Consider the following 23,513-nt stretch of genomic DNA (forward strand, 5'->3'; position numbering starts at 1 on the left):
AGAGTCTATATCGTATTTGTACCCATGAGAGTGACTTTGTATCCCCCTGGAACTTTGTATCTAGTTATTTTTAGCGGCGCTAGCCGCTCTATACCTTTATGTATAGAGCGGATATTAGCCCTCTATACCTGGCTTTTGCGTCAACGTTCTGATTGGTCAGGCTCGCCAAGGTTCTGATTGGTCAGGTCCGTCAACGTTCTGATTGGTCAGGCTCGCCAAGGTTCTGATTGGTCAGGTCCGTCAACGTTCTGATTGGTCAGGCCCGTCAAGGTTCTGATTGGTCAGGTTCTGATTGGTCAGGCCCGTCAAGGTTCTGATTTGTCAGGCAAGGGGACTATTCATGACATCACTATGATGTCAAGGTTTATTTTTTATTTCCTCATGGTTTTTTTTGTATATATTTTTATTTTCTCATGTTTTTTTTTGTATATATTTTTATTTTCTCATGCTTTTCCCCGTTCTTTTTTTGTATGTATTTTTAACGGCGATGGTCCTGCTCTATACCTGGCTTTTCCGTCAACGTTCTGATTGGTCAGGCCCGTCAACGTTCTGATTGGTCAGGCAAGGGAACTATTCATGACATCAATATTATATCATGAATACAAAATTAGATGGTTTATATAAACTGTAAAAGTCCGGAACATAAACACTCTGGGTACGACTTATAAATTGTATAGATTATTTCATAACACATACATATCTTTCTGGTACCACATTTATACACACGCACACACAAAGTTTATTTTTTAGGTACCCACTCTATCAGCTATGACAGATCAGTTTTTGCACTTACCTTGGAATGCATTTGGTGATTCGCTTCCAATGGCACTATTTAGTGCCACTGGAAGCCTTGAAATACATTTACAGAGATTTAATATTGTTTCTCTAGTAGAAACACATATCTATGACAAAATATATCAAAGGCGCCGCTACCTTCACACAGGTGTGATTTTTAACTTTGAGATCAGTGTCAGACTCCTGAACCATTTTGACACACTCTACTCTTCTTCTCTTTCCACCACTTTACATGTAATACTCTCTCTCATTTGTGCGTCCAATCATTATATTATTGTCATCTGTTGTATCAAATAAACCTACTAAAAGATATTTAGTAGCATTCTTCATTCTCTCACCGAGGAAATTATTTAATTTCCACAACACTTATATTTATGGCTGCAATAAGATACTGTGCAGGGCAATCGAGTCACATGACCTGTTATATTTGTCCCTCCTCTCTTGCCATAACAACGCGCGGTCTTATACTATCACTATATCCTGCTTACAAGCAAGGCTTACAAGTGAATAAGTCCTTTTAGATAGTCGTACAGATCTACCACGGACAAGTCAGAGGTCAGTATCACATCGGATCCTCATGTTGTCTGTCAATCGTGTGAGGTTGAATGGAAACAAATTGTTTGTATTTTCACAACAACCCACTTCAACTTTGTTGTTAGCTACTGTGGCTAACGTTAGCGTCACGTTCGTCCTAAACAAACACGGTCTGGGTCTATACCGGATACGGAAATGTTTCTTGCACGTAAGTGTAGGTGCAAATGACCGGATACAGTAGGCGGGCTCTAGACCGGATCACACTGCTTGATTCGTAATAGAAACCAGACTTCCCACGGGTGCTGCGGGAAGCCTGGTGAAGCGAGGTAAATATAGACATTAACACTAGTGACGTTACGATTAAAACTGGACCTCGTAACTAGGTTCGTTATAGCCCCTTTCGGGACCCTGTTTACCTTTTTTTGTATTTGGGAAGGCGGTAACCAGGGTCCCTTGACGCTCAAAGCACTCTCTCTCGTAGTCGCGGGTACCACTGTCTGGTCTCAGGCTAATAGCTCGTCGCTTAGAAGTTGCAGAGATTTCTCAAAGGTACCAAAAAGAGCAATACTAACACGCGGTTAATCTGCATTAATGCGCTCGGATCGGCGCTGCCGTTTAACATTTTTAATCATTTAGTAAAGCTTAATTTCCTCTCTCACACAATGCTCCACTTCCCATGTCCCGCCTCCCCGCGTTGTGATTGTCATGCAAGCATGTAGGAGCTCGCCAATCAGAGGCAGTACCGTAGGACCATAGAGGTATGCGTAGGACGCGCAGCTTGTCAGTCACCGCGGGGAGGCGGGACATGGGAAGTGGAGCATTGTGTGAGAGAGGAAATTAAGCTTTACTAAATGATTAAAAATGTTAAACGGCAGCGCCGATCCGAGCGCATTAATGCAGATTAACCGCGTGTTAGTATTGCTCTTTTTGGTACCTTTGAGAAATCTCTGCAACTTCTAAGCGACGAGCTATTAGCCCGAGACGAGACAGTGGTACCCGCGACTACGAGAGAGAGTGCTTTGAGCGTCAAGGGACCCTGGTTACCGCCTTCCCAAATACAAAAAAGGTAAACAGGGTCCCGAAAGGGGCTAGGTTCGTTATAACTATTGTCTACCGTAAGCTGGATCACGACGATAACATAACGTTACACCAGAGAGAACAAACCATTGGTTATTTACATTGATTGATTGATTGATGTACTTTATTTAGTAAGACACGAAACAGTACATGGAAGTACAAATTCACAATACGAGGTCTACTAAACTGGAAGACTCATTAAAGCACTGGGCTTGTTTCAAATGACATCCTCAAGTCTTACCGGAACAAAGGACTGAACTAGCTGTAGTATACAACCCTCGTAGACGTATTTATGATTTTGACGTTTTCAATCTACGAGAATTGTAGGGTTCACGCCCCATGGAGACCTGGACTTTCTGCACTATGCCCCGTTAAGTACTCCAAACGTGTACAAATTGAAAATAAAGGTGCTTACCTCAAAGCCCCAAATGTTAACTACTTCTACGGGGTAGTAGTTTAATGTAATAATCCATATCTTTCAACAAAGAAGTGTTTTAATGCCGTCTGTGGCCGAACTTAATTGTTTCACCCTCGTTTACTTCCTGTTTACATTTAGTGTAATTCCGGGTTTCACCGGATGCGCCCCCTCACTTCCCGTCACTACCGCCCTTTGGGAACTAACGACAGAATCGGCCACAGATGGCATTAAAACACTTCTTTATTGAAAGATATGGATTATTACATTAAACTACTACCCCGTAGAAGTAGTTAACATTTGGGGCTTTGAGGTAAGCACCTTTATTTTCAATTTGTACACGTTTGGAGTACTTTGCAGGGCATAGTGCAGAAAGTCCAGGTCTCCATGGGGCGTGAACCCTACAACTCTCGTAGATTGAAAACGTCAGAATCATAAATAAGTCTGCGAGGGTTGTATACTACAGCTAGGACTGAACAAAAACAAACGTTCAAATGGTTTATTTATTACATTAGATCTCCATTAGTTGACCACAGAATAATTGTACAATTAACTTAAAATGTTTTATTCTGTCATTTCTGTGTGTGTGTGTGTGTGTGTGTGTGTGTGTGTGTGTGTGTGTGTGTGTGTGTGTGTGTGTGTGTGTGTGTGTGTGTGTGTGCAGGCGTGCAAAGAATGAAGAAGAGAAGGAGGTCCCCCTGTCCATCTCCTCATGGAGACAGTGGTACAGAGAATGAGACGATGAGTTTTTCCAGATCAGAGGTATTGTGTGTGTGTGTGTGTGTGTGTGTGTGTGTGTGTGTGTGTGTGTGTGTGTGTGTGTGTGTGTGTGTGTGTGTGTGTGTGTGTGTGTGTGTGTGTGTGTGTGTGTGTGTGTGTGTGTGTGTGTGTGTGTGTGTGTGTGTGTGTGTGTGTGTGAGTGAGAGAGAGAGAGAGTAAAATCTGATTAGCCCCATAATCCCATAATGTATGACATGTACATGTCTGATTTTCTACCTATACATGTGCATCTGTATTACACGTGAACACATGTGATTGAATTGTTCTTAGTATGTGTGCATGCATTTATGCATGTGTATATGTGTCACCAGGTGGAGAAGATGATAGATGAAGCAGTCCTCAGTGCAGGGATTGGTCGCGAAGAACGATATGAAGCTGCCCTGTACAAACTAGAGGTTTGTGATTCTGTACCTTTTTGTGGTTGAGTTCATTACAGAGTTAGCTAGCTAAGCAGAGTGATACTGTATACACAGTAAATTATGTTTAAATAAGAAAAATAGGTTGCGCATCAACAATGGGTTCTCAGTGGAGTGCCAGACCCAAAGTCCATTATACATATCAAAAAAAGGAATTAAAAAAAAATCCAAAAGGGTAGCACATCCAAAAATTTCAATTAAATGGAGGACAAATGTGTGCCAATAAAAAAAGTGGAAATGTGAGTAATTTGTCCTCCATTTAATTGAAATTTTTGGATGTGCTACCCTTTTGGATTTTTTTTTATTCCTTTTTTTGATAAGTAAATTATGTTTATATTAGCGATTCCCAACATGTGGACTGGGGGCCCACTCATGGGCCATGGGGGTATTGAAAATAGGCCACCAAACCATTGGCAAAACACAGATTTATTTTTTTCTAAATTTAGAGTAGCCAATTATTGTTTTTTACCCCCTTTTTCTCCACGATTTAGTCGTTATGCCAATTGATTCCTCCCCACACACATTTCTGCATCGTCACTGCTGTTGTATGCTACTGACTCACCTGCCAGTGAGGAGCCCCCATAGATGAGGACATAGAGCCTTTGTCCTACTCCTCCCGCCCAACACTCCCCGCTGGCAGGTGCCGCCCCAGCCCATAGGAGCACATGCAATGACCAATATCACCCTACCCGCACGGCTTCCCGCACCAGAACAAGGGCCAATTGCGTTTGCATAGATAGATGCCCGACAAAGCCGAATGCGCCACGGTGGATTTTAACCCAAAACCTCTGTGGTGGTGGACTTAACCACTGCACCACCCGAGCATCTACCGTAGGATTTTAATGACAATGTAAAAAAAGTTACGGTAAAAAATGGTCATGGTATTCTTTCTTAAAAACCTTAAAGTGTTTTATTGTGATACATGGGATGAATGGGAACGTAAAGTATACTATAATGTTTGTTCAATTGATGGACCCGACCCTGAACACGATTGATGTGCACTATGTGTTTATCAAAATCCGATTCGACTTGATTGATTGTTAAAATAAACATGTTCAGAGAAAGCACTGATTGGCTAGTAGAGTACTGTGTTGAGATGGGAGGGTCCGTGAACGCTTTCAAGATTTTCAAGTCGGCCCTGTTCCGGAAAAGGTTGGGGAGCACTGTTTTAAATCATTAAATTAAATTCTATGAAGTAAATTGATTCTATGACTATTGTCTAACTTTTCTTTGTGTTCTTCTTTCTCTCCTTCCCTTCCCCTCTATCCTTCCTGTTGTTAGGACCACATTAAGAAGGTCAAGAGGAGGGGGGAAGCAGCTTTTGCATATATTAGGAAGCTGGGAATCAGCAGCGCTCAAGCCAACAAACAGGACAAGGTTGGTCACGTGCACATCATATGTTGGCAACAACAATGCATTGGTGTGACTGTGGAGCAAAATATGCACCATACATAGATCTGTAGATGAACTTTCACAATAATGAAAACAAAATCTGTACACACCCTACACACTCACTCACTTTTTACACATTTTACTGAGACAAGATGGATTCAGGGCAAACATGTAGACCTCTAGTTTGAGGGTGGGCACTAACAAATGACCAGCTAGTGTCCGGCAAAATAAAAAAATAAAATAAAATAAAATCCTACTATAATGGACCCTTCGCTAAACCCCACCCCAAAAGCGATTGTCCAATGCCAGTTTAGCAACCGTTGTTAGCCTGGCACAGGTCTGGCAAACTTTCGTCACCTGCCATAGCTGTCAATGTTATTTCGCCCGCACACACACACACACACACACACACACACACAATCATTTGCAACATAATAGCAAGAACATGAATACCACGATAACGCAATGGTGACTATGAACCAGCAACAGATTCCACTTACCCACAACTGGAGGGTTCTTTTCCCAAGCTGAAATCTGCGCTTAAACTGGAAGGCTATGGCTGTGCCTGTGTTGTTGAACACAGCTTAACGTTCGGAAAGTATTACACGACTCACTCGCCCAGGTGGTGTCAATGATACTAATCACCGTAATCGTAAACAGCGCTGTCTGTTTCGAATTCCGCACGTTAAAGTATATTCATTAATTTGTTCGTCTATTTATTAACTGCTACTGTAGTCTTACCCTGCGGTACATGAAAACTCCTGTTACAGTCATGGATCAACTTCAACCTGGTGTTTGCACTTTCTCCATTTACGGTCCGTACATCTATATAAACGTTCAGATTTCAAATATAAATTGCTTATGCTATGGCCAGTTTGGCCACGGATGTTAAAATTATGCACGGGACTCTCAAAAGTACCCGTATATTCTGTGTTGTTCAATAAAAAGCATTTTAATCCGATTGGTGGCCATTTTCTCATTGAGTTATAATGTATCAGAGTGCAATACACCTACCAACCGATAGGGTCACTTAGTTGAACGCATATGGAGAAAATGGCCACTGATCAGATTAAAATGCTTTTTATTGAACAATACGGATGATACGGGTACTTTTGAGAACCCGTACATAAATATAACATCCGTGGCCATGGGATAAGCACTTTATATTTGAAATATGAACGTTTCTGTAGATGTACAGAAACGTAACATGCCTACGCCATTCTCCGTGCTTTTGCGCGACGCCCGTGTGTGTGTTCGCGACGGGAGGATGTACCGTGGTGTGTGTGTGTGTGTGTTTGTGCGCGCTCGCGACAGCCGACGGCTCCGCCTGTTATATGCACGGGTGTGTGTTCTGTGCCTCCACGACGGGATGTGCACCCGTGTGTGTGTACACACGACTGACTACACTGTACAAACTCACTTTCGATCCCTGATAAACTGTCTGTTCTCAGCGCATAAGCCAAACTGCACACTTCGGGTGCTCATATTCCCCTACGGGTATGGTCTAGTAAAACTAATTGGTGGATTTGTGGGTTTTCATTAGGCTCACCTTTTTAGTCCTTCAGCACCTGCAAACCCCCTCAATTGCAGATAAACATAAATAAACGTTTATCGCCCTCAAACTAGAGGCCATAGAATTGAATTAAAACCCAAACAGGTTGTAAGCAGACTTGTCCTTTCTTACAGAGTCAGTTGCCATCTCCTGCAGTGGCAGTCAAGTTGGGCAACTGCAGGTATGTTTATTCTCAGTTCTTTGTGAGAGACGTATTATGTAAGGTCAACTAATGAATCCTGAAAATGACTGTAGGTTGTGAGAAAATGTTTTCTCTCAACATGGATAAAAGTATTCTTCAAGTGGGGGTAGATTCTAGATCTGGACATTATAGCCTATGTGGGACAGTCATACAGTATATTGTAAATTATTTACTGGTCCAGTTTTTATTGCTGGCGGTCCAGTTCTGGCCCACAGGCCACCTATTGCCTACCACAGCTCTAGACTTAGTAAACTGGACCTGAGTTGTCTCTGTACTTGGTCCACTCTTTTTCCCCTCTACACCAAATCTCTTTGCAAAAATAGCTGACCTACAAGCTCACAACGTGTCACGTTGCGACACGTTGTGAGCTTCTAGATCTGCTATTTTTGGCTAATGTTCCCCCCAGAATATTGATGCTGGGGTTCAAGTGGTTAATGTCAGCTGTCAGATAAAGGTTGCACAACACTGCTGTAATGTAAACGCCTTCATTTTAACGCAGTGTGATATTTTCATCAGCAGGTCAGACCCAGACAATGAGACCATGAACATGGAGTTACTTGGTAAGGGCCCTATTTGGGTCGGTATGTGTATTTTATTTGTGCACACAAGCATTGTTAGGAATACAGTATATTTCTGATTTACCACATTTCTTGTCAGTGAACAGTATATCTTATGGCTTATTTCTTTCAGACAAGAAACACGGAAAGAGCATAGATGACAAAGGGGAGATCTTTAAAAAAATGGTAAACTCAATCAATCATTCATACATTCAGTCTTTGGTCACTCTTTTAAAAAATTGGCCCATAGAATTCATTTAACCTTTAAATTATTATTTGGGAGGGTTATTTCTGTTTACAATAAGATAATCATGTAATGTGATTGGATAGATCTTAGGTGCCAATTTTAAGTTACTAAATATAAAAAACATATATTTGTTTTGAACTCACGGCTGACATTATTTCTTTCCAAGGAAGGTGTTGGGCCATCCACACCAAGCAAGATAACTAATGATAATTATATGGGCATTGACATTGATGTTGTCGTAATTTTTTAGAACATTAAAATGAATAGTTGGCAGGGTCCCCACGGTCATGAAATTCCTGGAAATATTTTGAAATTAAAAAAGAAATAATCCAGTACTGGAAAAGGTTTGGAATTGATCAAACTTCATCAAAGGTCCTGGAATTTATCAAGGGTCCTGGAAAAATATTTGGCTATGCATTGTTTTTGGCTATTGATTTTTTTTAATACAAAACATTTTCATAAACATGTATAACATTACACGAAATATGTAACATAAGTAGTTTTTCGCCGAACAGGCTGTGTAACACCCCATCCGCACTGCCAGCGATGCGACGTGACGCGACGCGAGCGGGCGATGAAATCTCATTAAAATACATGTTTTTGAATGAGACCGTCCTGACCTACCGCAAGCGACAACGAACCGTGCAACGACGTCGTCCACCCCTCCTATTTTCGCTCGCAGGCTCTATTTGAGCGAGGTTTCGCGGCTGTGCCCCACCCCCAAACACTTTTTATTGTTTTTTATTTATTATTTTGCTACACTGCCTATCTTTGGGCATTGTACATAGGAGTAAGAGACACATTATTGCGCTGAATGATTGTTATATAGGCCTGGAAATTGGGCTAAATATTCTGGAAAAGTTTTGGAAAAGTTTTGGAAATTCATTGCTAAAAATGTGTGGGGACCCTGAGTTGGTGTTTGGTGTGGATAGCACATGCCTCCTGGGAGTCTGGCACAGTGCACTTTTTCACCTGTGATTACATGCAGGTTCATACAGTATTTCCTGAATCCTTCTTGTCACAGTTCAGTACAGCAACATAGTTCAGTCTTGCTTGTCCCATTGTGGACCACAGATAAGCTTTAAGATGCTGCGATTACTGCAGGTGGTGACAGGGACGGTCAGTTTGAGTTTAACTAGTTTGATGATGATCTCTGTCAGTGTCAACAGTTCTCAATTGCTCTCCCTGGTCGCCTTTCAGAAAGTACACTATAGCTTAAAAAGTACTCTTCATCAAGACTAGAATTTCTGCCTGGCTCTCTTCCTTAGCGTGTGATTTGACTTCGATTTCAATTGCGCACATATAACGTATTCCAATCACAATTGTTTACCAACGTGGGCCACACCACGTATGCGAGACTGTGCTGCTGGGTGGATATTGTGATGAAGTGAAAGTAAATTTGGCAGGCGTATATGAGCCGCCCAAAGCACCCATGGAATTTGAGGCTATGGGATAGATGATTGAAACAAAGGAATTGACCTTGTGCATCAGGTCTGAAGTATTTACATTGAAAACTAGCAGTACTGTGCATCACAGCACCAGAGTTGTGAAGAACTCTCCATGAATGAATCCTCATCCTTAGTTTTGCTACTCTCCCCAGGACATCACAAAACTATCAGGGCAAGCAATGCAGTTGCAAGTAGATACTGAAGGTAAGGGGTCTTTGTATATTCTACACTGCCAACTGATTGCATGTTGCACTTATGGCCAGTTATGGCTATTAGATCCCTTACAATCACTGTTTTGAATAATTTACAAATAATTATCTATTCTTGTTTTCCTCTCTCCTGTTTACCAAAGCCATGAAGACCATCATACGGAAAATGAAGGAAGAGCCTCTCTCACCTACACGACATTCCACCCTTTCTGATACTCCCCATTCTCTGCAGAGCAAAGTAGGACCCAGTTCAGTAAGTGGCACTTGATAAACACAGAAATGACATGTTTTGTCCATTAGCCTCCAAAATGTGCAGGGAAAATAAAATTGTATTGATTCCTGAGGGGAAATTGGCTTGTTACTGTCGCTAGTAACACCTTTATATATGCATAGGATATACTGTACTGTGTATCAAGTTATAGACCATGTCAACAATCTGTTGCTTGGAGACGGCCCATTGTCAACTTCAGTCAGCTGTTAATACCACTAGGTAGGCTGAAAGCAAACCTGAATAATGGATAAAAAAGAACGTATTGAAATCTTTATAGGCTAGATAACTAGCAAACCAAGAGCGGTTTCGCCTGTAAGTTGTTGCCCATGGTTCTTATATCAGATCTTGCTTCCTTTTTGTCTTTAACATTAAGCCTAATTTTGTGCAATACTATAAAATATAAAGTGTCACTGATGAGCGTCATGTAACACAACACTTTCTCCCACCCCTTAAGTATAAATTAAGCCACAAGAGTTGCCTACCTCTCCATCCATTCTTTGGTTTGTTTTTAGATGCAGGATTGGATAAAGAAAGAAAACCTGTCTCCGGGGCATTCACCAAACCATGAGAAGATGCAGGTTGAGGACGAGGATCGCAAATCTCTCAGGACTCAAGTGCAGCAACATTCTGTTTGCACCCCCGAAGACACAGAATCACAGATGGTACTATTCACACACACACACACACACACACACACACACACACACACTCACACTCACACTCACACTCACACACACTCACACATACTCACGCACACTTCCACATAAAACAACACGCAAATACCGTAAATGACCTCAGTGCTGACTGCTGATTACAACTCCCAAGGCTACTGAGTCAGGATAGGTACTACACACCACAAACTAGAAAGGGGCGCAAATCTCTGCCAGGATGCACGCCTCTATAAGCGTACTTGCACTGTCTGACACAGGAACGTCAAACTGCATGTCTCTCCGTCTCGCTTATCTCAGTCTATGTCCAGTGCGCATACACGCATGCCAGCGTCTTAGGTTTGCTGTTTCTCTGTGTATCTCTCTCCCTCTGTCTGTGTATGGTCCGCATGCAAGCATGTTGTACAGTGCGTTGCACTGTGTGGAACAGAAAATATTCCGGAACTTAGTTCTCTGGTCTACTACTGGCAGTACAAGAAAGTTGACACTGCTCAGTGTAGTACATGGCAAGATTAGCCACGGACAGAAGGAAACACACAGGCAGGAGCAACCACAAGATCTCTGGCACTAGCCTGGCAGAGATAACCAATGACAGTGAATTCCTGATGACATTTTGTATCATCAGTGATGCAGCGTCACACACACAATATCATCCATGCAAATTGCTAGTATCTCTGATTTATATTTCTTACCCTGTGCTGTGTCTCATGCTTTCTTGGCTTTCTATTTTCCAAGGATGATGGCAACTACCCTCCTTTCCCTCCAACACCGTTTCCATTGGTATTGAATGCGGAGGCAGCCTCCTTCAACATACCCCAGGCGCCGACCATACAGCTGGCCAGAATCAAGCATCCCCCTGGCCTCTCTGTGCTCTGGAACATGGAGAAGGACCCATCAGCTCCCCCAATGGACCTCTACAGGTATGACAATGGCACAGACGCAATAGTTGTCCTGTCTTTAGGGATCTCTTTGAAGGCTACCTACCTGTGAAACCAAGGTTCTAACTTTGAAAGAATAAGAAAGGCATTTTGTTTCCTTTTTAGTGAGAGTAAGTATTAGCTATGCTATGGAGAAGTGACATCGAACCACTGCGCTCTGCTCGCACTTGCACCTTCTGATTGTGAAAAAAAGAGTGGAAAAAAGTAGTTTAACTGGGACAGACATAACGGTTTATAAAACATAATGACCCGATTCAACTTAAAAGATCAGGCCATTTCTGTCAACCTGTTCCGGTCTGGTATGTTAATAATCACTTCAGTTCTTTCAATCTTGAGTTTGACATACCAGCCTACAGCTGGTAAATTCAATGTAATTGTAGGCCTACACTGCTATTTTGGGGTTTATTAATTTAGTGATAATAATCTATAAGCTTATTAGAATTTACATTAGGTCTCCTTTCAATTCTCAGAACCTATTCTATTGTTCAAATTGGGACTTGATTTGGGATATACTTCTAGTGGATAGGTCATGAAGTGCTGTGGGCACAGGGAGGTTGCTGCTTCCTCTTATGGCCACGAGATGGAACCAGCACAGCCTTTTAACAACCATCTGCATTCACCTGGGGATGATGAAAACATTCTAACCATGTTTTGAGTTGCACATTCACATTGCATTCACCTGGAAAAACAAAATTCAGATTTTTTTCTCAGAACTCGTTCACCCCCAGATGTCCTAACTGCCCGAACTAGTTTGGAAAGCCTGTCCGAACCTGACGTTTTGTTCTTTTTACATCTGAAGGAGCATGTATTGGCCTTTACTGTCTTCTTTACCTTCCTCCATTACTTTTTCCGTCCTCCATCTTTACCTCCCTTGTCCTCGCTCTCCTTCCTTCTCCCCTCCATCATCTATCTTAACGTTTTCTTCTCTCTCCTCTGCAGTGTCTACATGACAGTAGAGGATGCGAAGGGTAGTGGTGCCTTCGGTCCCTGGAAATCCCTGGGCGAGGTGAAAGCCAGAGAGCTGCCCATGTGTGTCTTGGTTAACAAGTATAGGCCTGAATACAAGGTGGGTTTCACTGTGGTCGGTAAAGACACTTTTGGACGCTATGGAAGCTACAGCAAAGTTGCAACCGCAACACCTCCGGCTCCCTAAATAATATGTACATCTCTCTCTCTATATATATATATGTGTTTAGATCTATCTTTATACATTCCTTTGCAACCCCCTCTGTTCCTACCATTGTTTCTCGCTTTCTCTTCTAATCTCGATTTTTACCCAATGTAATATTGCTTTAATTGTGTAATGGATTGTTCGATTTTGTACTTTGTCAACACCAGCTCATTTATCTGAAATAAAGTTTTATCCTTTCTGCTCCTCTGCCCTCCCTCCAGTTGTGCTTCTCCTGGGCTTCTCTTTCTAACAGTAGGATGCAGGTCTAAAAGGCATTCTGGCCCTCATTTATCAACGCGGTGCAGCCCAAATAATGGGCGTACGGCGAGATCACCGCACCTTTTGGTATTTATCAATATATCCTGACGTGGGCTTCATCCTACGGTACGCTGAAATCTCACGTCTGGTCGGGACCAGTTGTTGACGTTGGCTGCACCCGTTTATTCCATTCTAGACCTGCGGAGCAGCATTGTTTGACTGTCTGAGAGGCATCTGGACACATAATCCACTCATAAATCTGTATATCTACACTAATAAATAATCCCTGTGAAAATATAACATTTTATAAAGTAATTTAAACAAACTGCTTTAACAGTCATTCAGATAAGATTGTAGATCTGTCTGTATTGAAAATAGCAGATCTACAAGCTCACAAGCCAGCGTTGCATCGCGGCGCGTTGTGAGCTTGTAGATCTGCTATTTTCAAAAATATACGAGCGCTTTTGCGCCGGGAGTCCTGCGGTCGGGACTCCCGGCCACCTTTTCATGGACAGTGAGGTCTACAAACTTACAGTAGCTTGTCCTATGTTATGGAGTTATGTCATAGAGAGTTATGTAGGCTACACAACCTGGCTGGGTTAAGGATATAAACCCGACGCTCCAATATTAACGTGGCGGCACGGAATCACTGCATTCCGCCCGAGTCTCATGTACCGCTACGCTACGGAAAGACAAAGTTGTGTGTGTGTGTGTACGAGAGAGAGAAAGAGGCGTGTGCGTGTGTGGCGACTGGCGAGGCGGGGCGAGCGGGGGAAACATGCTTTTTTTGGGTCGTATTCTGGTTCTTCATGTCGTGAAGTCGGGCGTTTTGTGAATATTTAAGGGCGTGTTATTTAAATGCCGCTCGTTTTCAGACGTGAGATTTATAAAGGCTGGGACCAAATGTCAGCTCGGATTGGCTGTGTAGGATTCGTTGATAAATGTGACTTCGACGTTGGTGTACGGCCAAATATATGGAAAAATATACGCCGGTTTATATGCTGCGTTGATAAATGAGGGCCACTGTGTTTTGCGCAGGCCTAAAGGCCTGACCGCACCAATGCAACTAGTCGTAACTTCTTGCAACAAAACAGTTTCAAGGCCAGTCCAATGCAACTCCTTGCAACTGCCATTGGGGATAATGGTTGCAAGTAGTTGCAAGGAGTTGCATTGGTGTGGACTGGCCTTAAGAGTTCACTAAAATCAAATTACAATGCTGTAAAGGCTAAGGTTATCTATAATTCTAGTATGCCAAGCACCATACATTACAAATGATAAACTCTTGAAATATACACATTAAACTACATACACACAATTACAGGTACCCTGGGTGTGCACATGTAGGATATGAGTCCAATCTTAACTACTTCTCATGCATATCTATCAGCTTTTTAGACAATTTGACAGCTAGAATTAGTCTTGCAAATAATAGGCAGAATGGTTGAAGGGGGGGTTGACAAACAACAAGCACGTCCATGATGGGTTTAGCTAATAAACAAGTCATTTAAGATGTCATTAGGTGGGGGTTGAAGTGAAAGAAAGCTTTTCAGACATTGATATTGCTACCTTCTTTTAATATCAGTCCTGGGTTATGTTTAATCCATGTCAGACAAACTACATCAAGTGTGTGACTTGTAAATACATTTGGTAACAAATTGTACATCAATGGCAGGCTTTTAACATTTGATTAACACATTACAATAATTGTCCAGATAAGAAAAGCTCTTGTCTGCCTGGTTTAGCTTACAGTACATTTAGGTCACAACTATTATCTTCCAGAGTCAGTCAATAGTCAATGGAATGCAAAAGTTCAGTCAAATGTGTTATAAACTAAAGTGTCAAATGACAAAACATGCATGAGCATGTATCACGGCTCTTGAAGCAGATACGTCAGATTAATAAGCAGCAAATGTAACAGGAAAGACATGTCACAGAAAAGCTTGATACAAATGTAACTCTTGTGGCCTTTTCCCAGTTGAACTCTGCTTTAGTAACTGTCAAAAGAAAAGCTTAAAGTAAGTAGCAGTAAAAGGGCAGCTTTTCCAAAGTCAGGAACAAGATGCTGTATTTTTGACAGACATAATATTTCTTAATATAGTTGTGAAATGGCTTCATTGGTCCAATCTTCAGCCCATAGTGTCATCATCCCTCAACACCAAATCAATGGGTTGAGAATCTCACCTGAAACAGCTCTGTGATTTGTTTCAGTTGAACATAAAGTAACAGTAATTCTCCATTTTATGCAATTTCAGTGTGTCGCACTGACGAAGGCCAGTTGGCTGCCAACGTTCTGTGGTAGTATGTACCTTTTATGTTTTTGGTACTGTAAGTTATTAGTTGATTTGATGTGCTTTTGAATGTAAATTGCATATTTCTGGACAGAGGGTGCGCTTGTGTGTATTTGTCTGAGTGCTCCTTCTGAGCATTGCGTTGCTTCACACCCATTCAGTTGCACAAGTGGCCTGTACAGGCATAACTGTCTCAATGTTGAATCAAGGCTTTTCTTTATTGTTAAATCTTGTGTGCAGATACACAAGAGTACAGGTTATGTTTGTCTGGCTTCCTTCAGGTATTGCAGCAGCATAGATAATCAAAGTAATGAAAAGAAAAAGCTAAACAAGAGCAAATGACATTAGGGTAATAGTAACAAAGTTAATGTATAAACAATGTATATGCACATTGTGATTCATACACTAACAGCATTTGCCCAGCTAGAGGAGAGGAACAGTCTAGAGCTCTAAGGTGCCCTAGTTCTTTCTCCTAGATTGTTGATGTCAAGACATTTTGTGTAATCTTTAGTGTTACGTCTAGTGTAGTGTCCTGTGTAAAAATATTATGAGCATGCCGGAGTTGTAAAGTGACCTTGGCCTGCCTCTCCCCCCCCCCCCCTCCCCGGTGCGTAGGGGGGGGAAGAAAACCCCCCCCAAAAAATACATAAATTGCACTAGACAACCTAGAAATTTAAATGTTTTCTGGGTCAAGGAATCCAATAAAGATCTCAGATGACTTTGAGGAAGATGCAGTAGCATCGAAACGTCAGTCATGATTTTTTGAACCTCAATTTAAAAAAATACTTTAATTGTTCGAGCTGCTTCTAAAAGGACTCCAATGGTTTTTAAACATGTTTGTTTATGTATTGACACTGTGTGATGAAGTGGAATGTATTGTTGCCCACCTGTCTCTCCTCTGCAGTGCTGGCAATCATGTAGCCAAGTACTGTGGAGGAGGGGATTTACTATTACCATTCATTGTCTTGGTAGGATCCACCTGCTACAAATAGGGAGGGAGGAAGGTTTTTAGAGGGAACCTTTGCTCTTATTTTGTGTTGTGCTGACAGCTGAGAACATGCAGGAGAGATTGCTGCGCAACCTTGGTTTGGGAGTAGCCTGTTAGAGGGTTACATGTCGCCTTTCCGACATGTCGCCTTTCCGACGTTCACTAACCCTATACCTAACCCTAACCCCTAACTGCACGCGCAGCCACTAGTCGGAGTAGTGAGATGTCGGAATGCAGACATTACCCCCTGTTAGAGCACTAACTAAAAAGTGTTAATGTTTTCCTGCATGGGATTGTTGGTGATCTTTGGAGGTGAATAAAAACACCACAAATTGCATTTCTGGACGTCGGAAGAAAAAAAAAGACCTTCCAGAATGCCTCCAAAGAACCAACGGCAGCAGCAGCACGCCACTCGCTCAGAGGAAGAGGGTGCCACACCGGGCCAGGCTGTTTGGGAACTTCATTCAGTTCCAGAGGAGGCATGAGGAGAGGCACGAGTAGAAGCTCCAAATTCTCAACCACCAGAGATCACCCAGCCCCAGTGGACATGGACGCCTGGGGCAGCGGAGCATGTCGGTGGCAGCTGTAGATTGGCGGCAGCAGTGGGATCAGTGGGAGAACCACTTCTTTTAGAGCATTCATTGACTGATTTAGGTGCTAATTATAACAAAATATCACAATGTAGCTTGACATATATATTTGGAGCATTTCAAGAGACTTGCACAATTGCAAACATGAAAAGCAACTGTTAAGAAACATCTCTTAAATGAACAAAACTAAGAACACATGATGGGCAATTTTTAGAAAATAAATTATGAACAAATGGCCAATACAACCAAAGGTGCAGGTGACCTTAAGTGCCGTATAACAAGCATCACACCATAATAATGATAAAATAAACGTAACAAAAGTATCACAATATAGTTTGACACAAAGCCACAGAGCAGCACATTGGTGAAACAAACCTTGTTTACTCAAGGTGCACATGGCAGCACTATTAGCCAGCAGTAACTTGGCATCCCTACTTTCATCCTAGGTCTGCTCCTTTTTAGAATGTATAACTATAATCCATTGCAGTTGGATTAAGTAGTCACCAAATGTTATCTACTCCCAGCCCCAGTCCCAGCACAGTCCTTTCAGAGCATTGACTGATTTAGGCACTCGTAATTGTGGGAGGTTTTTGAGCCACTACTGCACCTGGTTGCGTCTGCCACCTGGCTACGGCCTCCAGTGAAAATGATAGGAAAGGACTAAAATAATATATATATTTTTTTTAAATGTATTCTCCATACTGGGGGGACGTTGGAGGGGAAGAAGGCTGGGTCATTGACACAAAGCAGGCATTATAAAAAAAACGTATTACAGTTTTACTAGGCAAAAATGTGTGTGTGGGGTCTTTGTTGGTTAAAAAACTGCAATCACTGCACACTTTAAAACCAAAGGAGCCGAGAAGAGGCCTGGCTGGCGGGGCCGTCTGCCGACTGCCGAGTCTAGTGCGAGTGCAATAAAAAATCCAATTAAATAACAGGCTATATATATGCCATCTTTTAATGATAATGACTTTATTTGTATAGCGCTTTCTAAATAAAGTTACAAAGTGCTTTACAGACATGTTAAAAACGGCAAACAATGAAATATTATTAAATATAATTAAATATATATATTAAATATAAACAATGAAACACATTATGACAGAATAAACAATTTACAGCAGTAGAGTTGCCAATTAAAGGCAGATAGTCCTAAGAGAAACACTAAAGGTGTGTTTTCAGTAGATCTCAGAACCTCAGGGAGGGCGTTCCAAAGCATAGGGGTAAGGTTCCCAATTATATACAAAAAAAATAAAGCTGCACAGGTTCATTAAAACTTAGTAAGAGCAAACACTGGGGCAAACAAGGACTGAAAACAGCGGCTAAAACAAGTTTAACAAGGGAAATATCTTAATAATAAAAAAGACCTGGTACAGTGGCCACTAAAATTCCATAAATCAATCACAAAAAAAACAATAAAATAACCTAACTAACACTCCAAACTAACTAAAAGTTTTAAATGGTAGGCTACATGAGGAGGGGCACACCCAGCGTGGCCTCTGGTCGGCATTCTGCCCTGCGACCTCCGCTGTCCTTACCTGCGGCCTGGCTGGCCACTGGGCACTCGGACATGGGGCCGCCCCGCTGGCTGCATACTGTAGCATTTCTGTGGGCAGCGGCTACCGCTGGCCCTCCACTGACCAGGGTGTCCCGTAGTAACCGCCCTCCCTCCAGCCAGACCGCAGTACTTGCTTCCGCTCCTCTCCTGTGCAGGGCAGGCCGCTCTGTCAGTCCACCGTGTCTCAGTGTGTCTCTCTTTAAAGGTGCCATAACCCATTAAAAGGATCCCTGGCTAATAAGCCAAATATGCCTTAATAAATACATTATAATTGTCCTCTATAACTAAAATGTACAATTAAAAACACCTTAAATATTTTATTTATTTCAGAAATAGTTCATCTTTCACTCAATAGGGGCAATGCCTGTCGCAGTTGATGATGTCATTTGCCCATGTGTGGTCTAGTCCTATGGAATTTATGGAATGCATGTGCAAAAAATATATTTAAAATATAGTTTTGATGCTCATATTAACCTTAGGAAGTATTAAGTTGTTTTTTATTTTCACCAAGACAAACATTTTACTAAAAGCATTTTCCACCAGCTGTCATTAACATACAGTAACTTGACTTCCCTACCTTTTTAGGGTCTGCTCCCTTTCCCCTCTACTCCAAATCTGTTCGTCAAAAATAGTCGATCTACCAGGCCTCACATGTGGTGCATTAATTGCGACACGTTGTGAGCTTTCAGATTGGCCACTCCCGCTGAATGTTCACCCAATCATAGGGGCGCTATAGGGTTCCTGTTGTGGTGTTGGTTATCCAGGGCTCTCGTTAGGGAAAGGAGGTTCCAGGGCTCTCGTGGCCGAGATGCGATTTGTTGATTTAAGTGCCAGACATTGAGATAGAAGGTCATTCCCTTCTTGGCTAAGGTTGGGCAGCAGCTGAGCACTGTCCCCAGTTATAGGAGAGTAGGGGATTGGGCTCTTCGTGGGCCAATCCTCTGCACTTGGCAAGCCAGTCACCTGCTGAGCCTCTGGGTGTCCTCGAAACAATGGTCTCAAGAGGAAGAGCTCAGCGAGGATGCAGTGCAGCCAGCACTCCACACGTCAACTGAGGACGTAAACAGAACTGAGCAGGACCTCAGGAGACCATTGTGTCTACCTGCGGAGTTGGGGCAACGTGGGAGGTGAAGAGGCGTGCCAATCCAAAGTCAGCAATCTTGAATTCTCCACTGCTGCTGTTGTTAGGCAATGGCTTCTTGTGTGTGACATCAGACCAGGGGTGGCAGTGGCTGAGGAGGCAGAGCAGCCGTCTTGGAATCTGGTTTCCAGTTTGACCCCTGGCTCCTCCTGGCTGTGTTGAAGTGTCCTTGAGCAAGACACTGAACCTCAAACTGTTTGTGCTGAGCATGTTGGTGCCTTGCATGGTTTCCTCCGCCCTTGGTGTGTGAATGTGAAATACATTGTAGTGGTGTCACCACTACCCAAGTGGTCTCCAGCTGTCCAGCTGTCCCTGTCCACCATGTAGGAGTGCAGCTCCTCTGCGGTTGTGAGGCCGGTGTTTAGCTGCTGAAGCAGAGTATTAAATCTACTACTTCTGACCAGCAACAGCCAGTGAACACAAGTAAGATCGATGCAAACACGACCGGAACTTAGATTTGTGCACAGGGATGCGTTGTCAGTCACCTTGGTGATATAGCAAATGAAATACGTGCTGAACATGTTTTATTTACCCTACAAGGCATGACTAACATGCACAAGTACACACTTTCTCTCTCACACACGCACACACACACACACACACACACACACACACGCACGCACGCACACACACACACACACACACACACACACACACACACGTATCTGTGTGCATATGGATAACCCATTTTAAAGTTAATAAAGATATCACTGCGTAGCCTAAGAGGATCTCTCTCTCTCTCTCTCTCTCAGCTGTTGTTTACACATTCCACAGTTACAACTTACTGCACCACTGCCAAGTCCTGGCTGGGACCGACTGCCCACAACCCTCTGCCCTCATCAGTCTCCTTTTGGTTTCACTCTGGCACCATGACACTCAAACATTAAGACCATTACATTTGTGCTGCATTGTTTCCACGACCAAAAAGGTAAAAAGCTTATCTGTTAATTGTGTAATTTGTTGACTTTTCATGTTTTTGGTAGGCTACGGTAGATTGTTATTATTAGTGTTGATTTGATGTGAACATTCCAAAGTCATATTATATCATAGTACTATAATGTTGCATATAATTGGACAGAGGGTGTGTTTGTGTTCATTGACTATGAGGTTCCTCTTTCTGAATATTGTGTTGCTTTACACTCACTCATTCAGTTAGATAACAAGTATCTGGTCTGTACTGGTTGGTATAACTGTCAATGTTAGAAAAGACAATGGTCGAACACTGTGCATAGCAGGCACGTGCAGGGTTGAGCCCCCTTAGCCATGAAGTGACCTTTTAAGGCCTGCTCAACACCTGTGCGCCTTATCAAGAAGAACATTTGACGAATGATAATGATTTCTCTATAAATAAACCGAGCTGGTCAATCATTTTCACTTTTACCTGACGCAGTAACGTAACATGCCCTCAGAGCTCCGCGTGCTTTGCAGATGTGTCATTGTTGTTATCAGTGTTTGTTTGGAGTCAGTCAAATAGACTTCTGTTTGAAGTCTGTTCAAACAGACTCTGGGCGCTCAAAGCGAGTGCACCTGTAGTGCACTGAATTCTCAACGCACCGACTATAAATACTGGGGAAGTTAAACCATTGGCTCAATTTACCCCACAGCATTTGGTTCACCCTGTAGCCACCATTTGTGTGGTTAATACTATAGCTATAATCTTTAGTTAGTTTTATAATCAGTTATACAGGGGGTGTCTTGCGCCGCTCTCCCTGCATCTATGTTAACTGACTCGTTCTAATGATGATTGTCTACTGTTAGCTGAATCACATAATCAGGATAACGTACACCATACAGAATCAGAATCAGTTTTTTTATTGTTAATTCCACAATACACACTATAGGCACACAAGGGAGCAAAATACCGTTCTCCGCAACTCATGGTGGTTGTCACATTTAAAAACAGACACATTAAAAAGAGGCAAAGCCATTTAAAACATTAACCCATTAAGACCTGAGGCCGATTCTACAAATGCCTTCTAAATCAGTAGTTCTGACACTTTCAAGATTTTTCAAAAATGTAAAAAAAATAGCAGATGTACAAGCTCACAGCGTGGCATGAAGTGACGCGCTGTGAGCTTGTATATCTGCTATTTTTGAATAGCCAATGCAAAAATCTAAAATGACACTTTCCCGGTTTTAATGGGAGAGAGAGCAGACAACATTGTTAAAAAAAAAAAAAGAGTGCTGATGCATTCAAAGTGCAATATAGATACAGTACTATTCAAGGGTGCTATTCATCTCAAGATGATGGTTTTGGGGGCAGTATATGGCGATTGGGGAGTGTTCAAGGTTCTGATGGTTTGGGGGAAGAAACTGTTTGACAGCCTGCTGGTGCTTCCTGACGTGGAAATCCTTGCTTACAATTTATGGACTCCGGTCGTTAAGTCTAGCGGAATAGAAACTCTCAATAGATCAGATAAACCTTGACTCAAGATGCAATATCAAATGGAAAGATGTATTTACAGAGCTGTAACATTCACACATCAGACATGTTGTTCCAGCAAGGCACAAAGATAGACTGACTTGCTCTTCTCTGACGGTCAGCTCATAATTGGCTAAAGGAAAACAATAATTAATTTGTCTTCTCCTGTGCTTGTTCGTGCTAAAACATATCTCCTCTGCACAGCCATAAAACAATGGGGCCACTGACTTTCTGACAGCTGTGACCTGCCGACCGTTGGCAGCTGTGACCTTCCAGTGTTATCAACAGAGAGAGTCCGGTCTCAGCTCTCAAACTCAAACTAGCAACAACTAATCCTGTGTGTGTGTGTGTGTGTGTGTGTGTGTGTGTGTGTGTGTGTGTGTGTGTGTGTGTGTGTGTGTGTGTGTGTGTGTGTGTGTGTGTGTGTGTGTGTTTATTTGCACGCACACATAAGAATGAAGAGAAGGAGGTCCCCTTGCCCATCTCCTCATGGAGACAGTGATACAGAGAAGTTGAGTTTTTCCAGATCAGAGGTAAGGTGTGTGTGTGTGTGTGTGTGTGTGTGTGTGTGTGTGTGTGTGTGTGTGTGTGTGTGTGTGTGTGTGTGTGTGTGCGTGCGTGCGTGCGTGCGTGCGTGCGTGCGTGCGTGCGTGCGTGTGTGCGCGCACACACACACATGCATGTGTATTTATGCATGTGTATATGTGTCACCAGGTGGAGAAGATGATAGATGAAGCAGTCCTCAGTGCAGGGATTGGTTGTGAAGAGCGATATGAAGCTGCCCTGTACAAACTAGAGGTCTGTGATTGTGTACCTTTGTGTTCATTACAGAGTTAGGTAGCTAGCAGAGTGACACTGTATATAAAATCCCAAATGTAACGGTATCAGGACCACGTGGAATATAGATAAATGGTTCCTTGACATCGCAACGCGTTGTGAGCTTGTAGATCTGCACTATTTGAATGGCATTTGTGGGTGATTTAGAGGGGTCCTTGGTTCTTTAGCTTTAGAATGTATTGGTAGAATGATGCACAACTAAACCTTGAAGTAGGTTATATCAGAAAAGGTTTATTACAGCAAGTCAGCCAGCATAAGCATTACAGCAAACAATGTCGACGCGATAATTCTCTGAAGTCTTCTCTCTCCCCTAACCATATATATCTTTCGAGGTCGCCCCCTCCTCCTTAGTTATTTTTCCTTATTACACGGCTTGGTTGAATGCTCGATTCTGATTGGTCAGTCATCGGTCATTATTTCTGGATAATGACCGATGAGCTCTATAACGGACCGCTGTGTAATCAGAGACTCAGAACACCTGCTCATGTCAACCTGTGCTGCTTGGTTATATGCTTTATCCAACATGACAGCTATGTAAACAAACAAACAATGTCATTTACAACTAAACGTTGCTCTCAAGAATGTTTTTGAAAACATTTGAAGTGAGAAATAGACGATGCAATAACCGAGAAGTCATTCTATTTGATCCACTGCGCTTCCTTGTTTATCGTGGCACAACAACGGGGGAATACCAAAACGCTCGCCCCAAAACACAGTCGCCCCGGGGCAAATCCGGCGGTATTACAGGCAAATCGGCAG

The 23,513-nt window shown here is 42.5% G+C and overlaps 1 protein-coding gene across 1 annotated transcript in view; it reads left to right on the forward strand.

Annotated features, from left to right (window-relative positions):
• The first annotated feature begins 1,232 nt into the window (after positions 1–1,232).
• The window catches only part of atf7ip2 (activating transcription factor 7 interacting protein 2), a 37,637-nt gene continuing 15,356 nt past the window's right edge, over positions 1,233–23,513 (forward strand). The window contains exons 1-15 of the mRNA XM_084071319.1: positions 1,233–1,350; positions 3,486–3,583; positions 3,913–3,996; positions 5,299–5,394; positions 7,096–7,142; positions 7,680–7,723; positions 7,854–7,906; positions 9,568–9,619; positions 9,768–9,877; positions 10,408–10,557; positions 11,299–11,483; positions 12,441–12,567; positions 15,183–15,228; positions 20,248–20,423; positions 22,632–22,715. Coding sequence (XP_083927445.1) covers positions 3,497–3,583; positions 3,913–3,996; positions 5,299–5,394; positions 7,096–7,142; positions 7,680–7,723; positions 7,854–7,906; positions 9,568–9,619; positions 9,768–9,877; positions 10,408–10,557; positions 11,299–11,483; positions 12,441–12,567; positions 15,183–15,228; positions 20,248–20,423; positions 22,632–22,715 — 1,341 coding nt within the window. The 5' untranslated portion in view covers positions 1,233–1,350; positions 3,486–3,496. The remainder of the gene's footprint in view (positions 1,351–3,485; positions 3,584–3,912; positions 3,997–5,298; positions 5,395–7,095; positions 7,143–7,679; positions 7,724–7,853; positions 7,907–9,567; positions 9,620–9,767; positions 9,878–10,407; positions 10,558–11,298; positions 11,484–12,440; positions 12,568–15,182; positions 15,229–20,247; positions 20,424–22,631; positions 22,716–23,513) is intronic.

This window comes from Gymnoscopelus microlampas (assembly GCF_963454915.1).
Source record: "Gymnoscopelus microlampas genome assembly, chromosome: 11".
NCBI classification, from domain to species: domain Eukaryota; kingdom Metazoa; phylum Chordata; class Actinopteri; order Myctophiformes; family Myctophidae; genus Gymnoscopelus; species Gymnoscopelus microlampas.